This window comes from Salvia splendens, chromosome 2, assembly GCF_004379255.2.
Source record: "Salvia splendens isolate huo1 chromosome 2, SspV2, whole genome shotgun sequence".
Classification (NCBI taxonomy): Eukaryota; Viridiplantae; Streptophyta; class Magnoliopsida; order Lamiales; family Lamiaceae; genus Salvia; species Salvia splendens.
The window spans coordinates 5,499,722-5,504,696 of NC_056033.1; the positions used below are offsets into that span (position 1 = coordinate 5,499,722).

Below are 4,975 nucleotides of genomic sequence, written 5' to 3' on the forward strand. Positions count from 1 at the left end.
GAAATGAAAATAATTATTTTTGCTTACCACCTTACCTTCTCTCTTACTGTTAACACCGCCCCCCGTTTAAGCATCTTCCAATTTTGCTCCCAATTCGCCACCTATAAATAGGCCACTCAGTTTTCCCTCTCTCACACCAAATCACAACTCAAAAACATCTGCGTTTTCTCTCTCCAAACAAACTCTCAGTTCCCCTCTTTTACTTCGTTTTCACTCTCAAGTCTCAACAATCAATCAGCAAAAATCCAAATGGAGACGAAAATCGCTTCATTGAATTCATGCAACTCGGCAAGCTCCAACGACGTCGGCTGCCTCCCTTCCAACGGCGTCGTCTCGTCTATCAAGCCTTCCTCCGTCGCTTTCAACTCGGCGGAGGCGACGCTCGGCCGCCACATTGCGCGGCGGCTGGTGCAGATCGGCGTCAGCGACGTGTTTTCCGTCCCCGGAGACTTCAACCTGACGCTTCTGGACGACCTCATTGCTGAGCCGGGGCTCAACGTGGTCGGCTGCTGCAACGAGCTCAATGCAGGGTACGCCGCCGACGGATACGCCCGGGCTCGCGGCGTCGGCGCGTGCGCGGTGACGTTCACCGTCGGAGGGCTGAGTATTCTCAACGCGATCGCTGGCGCGTACAGCGAGAATCTCCCGGTGATTTGCATGGTCGGAGGTCCGAACTCGAACGATTACGGCACGAACCGGATCCTGCATCACACGATCGGGTTGCCGGATTTTAGCCAGGAGATGCGTTGCTTCCAAACCGTAACCTGCTATCAGGTTCATTTATTTCCAAATTGCATTAAATCTACGCTTGATTTGATCCTCTGAATGCAAAATACTGCAGTAATTTGACATTATAGTTGCAATTTCGTCAATTTAGTTACTCAATTTGGTGTTGATTTTAGGCTGTGGTGAATAATTTGGAGGATGCGCATGAGTTGATAGACACGGCGATATCAACCGCGCTCAAGGAGAGTAAGCCGGTGTATATAAGCATCAGCTGCAATTTATCGGCGATTCCGCATCCAACGTTTAGCCGTGAACCAGTACCATTTTCACATACCCCTAAGTAAGCTCGAATACTTTCTTCTTATTTGGTTTAATTTTGCTAGATTTATCTGTGGCTTATCAGTTATCATTTAGCACATTATGATTTGTAATGCGGAATTGCGAATGTTGCTGGAACTTGAATGATGATCGAGTGAATTTTGCTCTGTTTTTGATGGTTGAGCAATAAAATGGGTCTGGAAGCAGCTGTAGAAGCGGCAGTGGAGTTCGTAAACAAGGCGGTGAAACCGGTGTTGGTGGGAGGTCCAAAAATGCGTTTCGCGAAATCTTGCGATGCTTTTGTGGAATTGGCGGATGCTTGTGGCTATCCTGTTGCAGCAATGCCATCAGCGAAAGGGCTAGTGCCGGAGAACCACCCTCATTTCATCGGTACATACTGGGGCGCAGTGAGCACAGCGTTCTGTGCGGAGATTGTTGAATCAGCTGATGCTTACATCTTTGTTGGACCCATCTTCAACGATTACAGTTCAGTAGGCTACTCTCTGCTTCTCAAGAAGGAGAAGGCGATCATAGTGCAGCCTGATCGCGTGGTCATCGGTAATGGGCCTACGTTTGGGTGTATTCTGATGAAGGATTTCTTGACGGCCCTTGCCAAACGTGTCACACATAATAAAACTGCTTATGAGAACTACTATAGGATTTATGTTGGTGAAGGACATCCTCTGAAATGTGAGCCTAAAGAGGCGTTGAGGGTTAATGTTCTGTTTCAGCATATTCAGAAGATACTGTCTGGGAAGACGGCTGTCATTGCTGAAACAGGGGATTCTTGGTTTAACTGCCAGAAGCTCAAACTACCAGCAGGATGTGGGTGAGTACTTCTCCCCCCCTCTCTCTTTTCTACTAGCAAAAGTTGTTATTAGATACTGTTGTTTTACATGGAGAATTTCGTTTTTCAGATATGAGTTCCAGATGCAATATGGATCAATTGGTTGGTCAGTTGGTGCAACTCTTGGCTATGCTCAAGCTGTGCCGGAGAAGCGTGTGATTGCCTGCATCGGCGATGGTAGCTTTCAGGTATTTTTCAAGATTTGAATGATTTATATTGATTTGCCATTTTCAAGATTAGGACTATTATAGCTGAGTCCCGTTTTCCTCTAACAATATTTCGTCGTCTACTATTAAGATTAAAACCCATTTTAACATGTCCGGCCATTTTTTGTGAAAATATTTGCAGGTGACGGCGCAGGATGTGTCAACGATGCTTCGGTGTGGGCAGAATAGCATAATCTTCTTGATAAACAACGGCGGGTACACCATTGAAGTGGAGATCCACGACGGGCCTTACAACGTGATCAAGAACTGGAACTACACCGGTTTGGTTGATGCCATATGCAACGACGAAGGGAAGTGCTGGACTACTAAGGTGAGTTTGTGGTTGAAGTTATGCTGTACTATTGAGCTCTTGTGGATCAAATTAGCTCTTTGACATTCTATCTATATATCTATCTATCTAGGTTCGATGTGAGGATGAACTTATCGAAGCGATTGACGCGGCGACAGGGGAGAAACAAGACTGCTTGTGTTTCATTGAGGTGATTGTTCACAAGGATGATACGAGCAAAGAACTTCTAGAATGGGGATCGAGGGTCTCTACTGCTAATGGCCGCTCACCAAACCCTCAGTAGACTCGTTGGATGCTGCATATCATTTCAAATTATTTTCTTTTTTCATTGTTCAGCTTTAAACATGTTTATGTTTAGTTTGGTTATTTGCTTTCATATTTTAGTGCTTTAGTGGATCAATTCTCTTGCTGCTGGCAAATATTGCTGAGTATTATTGATGCATTGATTGAAATCTAAAATGTTTATGAAAGTTGTCGTATGTTTGGTAGGGTAGCTAACTCATCTAAGGATGAATTCTATGATTTTGCGTATAGTTATGAATCTATGGCATAATCGATACAAAGGTATTCCTTCCTTACTACAACAAAGTCCACATTTGACTCTAATGGATTTTAAGAAATGGAAAAAATAAATGATGGAAATAATTAGTGAAATATGAATCTCATACATGGAGACTGGAGTATTAGTTTTATAATAAAAAAATGTGAGTTGCATAAGTTAATAAAATAATGTGAGGTCTACTTCAATTTATAATAAAAGAACAAGTGGACTTTTATTATAGGGTGGACCAAAATAATCAAAAGTATTATTGTGGGATGGATAGAGTAATAGTTTTTAGTTTGGCACAAGAATTTAATAAGTGATGTTTAGTAAGTTAAATACTTAAATTATACTCACATAGAATAATAAATAACATACGAGAGGAAAATAGAAAATAAAATAAAAAAAGAGAATAATTTAGAAAGAAAATACAGAATTAGCTTGGAACGTCCCAGCCTAAAATGATAATTTTACCTGTAAGTATATGAGCGTTTTAGTTCACAGTATGAATTTGAAAACAAGGAGTGAACCCAAACACCATTATAGTGAAGTATTTACTCCGTGAAGGATTTAGTTCACTGTAATGGTGTTTTGGTTCACTCATTCGTGTAAGGAACTAAATCACTCTTATAGTGAACTAAATTAGTGTTTTCTAGTTATACATTTAAATAGTTCACAATATGAATTTGAAAACAAGGAGTGAACCCAAACACCATTATAGTGAAGTAATTACTCCGTGAAGGATTTAGTTCACTGTAATGGTGTTTTGGTTCACTCATTCGTGTAGTGAACTAAATCTCTTTTAGTGAACTAAATTCGTGTTTTCTAGTTATAAATTTAAATAGTGGTTTCCCTAGACACATACTCTAAAATCTAGGTTATTGACTTCGAGATATCCTAGCTAGGCCACTTAAGTCTCTAAGAAACTACTTAAACCTTAAATACAGATGTGAATATAAGAATATGGATATTGGATATTGGATATTGAGTTTACTCGTATCCGACCCAGTACCTAATTTTACGGAAATAGGTAATATTCCTACTCCATTCGTCTATAGAAATATGAATTTTTGAACGTCACAGATTTTTAATTCAAAATTGATAAAATAAGAGATGGATAGAAAGAAAATTGTGTAAGTGGAAAATTAGTCACATCTCATTAGAGAAAAATAATTTTTTAAAATTTTTTTTAGGAGACAAATAAAAGGAAAAGAATTTATATTTCTAAGGGATGATGAGAGAGTATAAATTATGATATTTTGGGTGATGTACCCACCTTTATTCTGTTTAACGAATTAGAAGACATATTTTTCTACCAACTTCAATACGTATCATTTTAAAATGCAACAATGCGAGTGAGAAATCAATATTAACATCTCAAAAACAAAAATGAGTAATAAATCATAGCCTGGTTCGTTAGTGTATCTAGAAATTTTGTTCAGAGATAAGCCAAATAATTATAACGACTTAGAGCTTCAAAATCTAATAAAATAAAAATATAATTAGTTGAGAAAAAAAGCAAAAAAATCACCTTACAAAACACAAACAAAGATTAATATTAAGGAACAAAATTAATGATAAGAGAAACAGTAAGTTAAAAAAATTATTGTTTTAAAAGTAATTTAGATAACTTGGATGAATTTAAATAACTTTTCTTATAGTTAGTGAGAAGCCAATTCATGAAGCCCATCTATATTAAAAAGAAAAAAAGTGCACCATTAAGAAATGAACTATAGTCTTCCATTGGGAAGATGGGGCGATGTTCCGCTGTGTCGATATTTTTAGAGAATTAGTGTTTTATGAAACAAATACTTCCCTCATCTTTTAAAAATATACCAATTTTGAAAAATATTTGAAGCATTGTTAGTGAAGAACGAGACCCGAGTTAAAACTATATACTCCCTCCGTCCCCCAAATATTGTCCCATTTTTATCCGACACGGGTTTTAAGAAATATAATGAAAATTGAGTTGATAAAGTTAGTAGAATGTGAGTTCTACTTTTATAGTTTTATATATTAGTTTTATA

At 38.3% G+C, this 4,975-nt stretch overlaps 1 protein-coding gene across 1 annotated transcript; it reads left to right on the top strand.

Moving 5' to 3' along the window:
• The first annotated feature begins 249 nt into the window (after positions 1 to 249).
• LOC121770148 (pyruvate decarboxylase 1) lies at positions 250 to 2,785 on the top strand. The gene is made up of 6 exons (XM_042166943.1): positions 250 to 774; positions 903 to 1,066; positions 1,223 to 1,873; positions 1,962 to 2,079; positions 2,240 to 2,428; positions 2,520 to 2,785. The coding sequence occupies exons 1-6, from the start codon at positions 250 to 252 to the stop codon at positions 2,688 to 2,690; spliced, it is 1,818 nt and encodes a 605-aa protein (XP_042022877.1). The 3' UTR covers positions 2,691 to 2,785.
• The last annotated feature ends 2,190 nt before the right edge of the window (positions 2,786 to 4,975 follow it).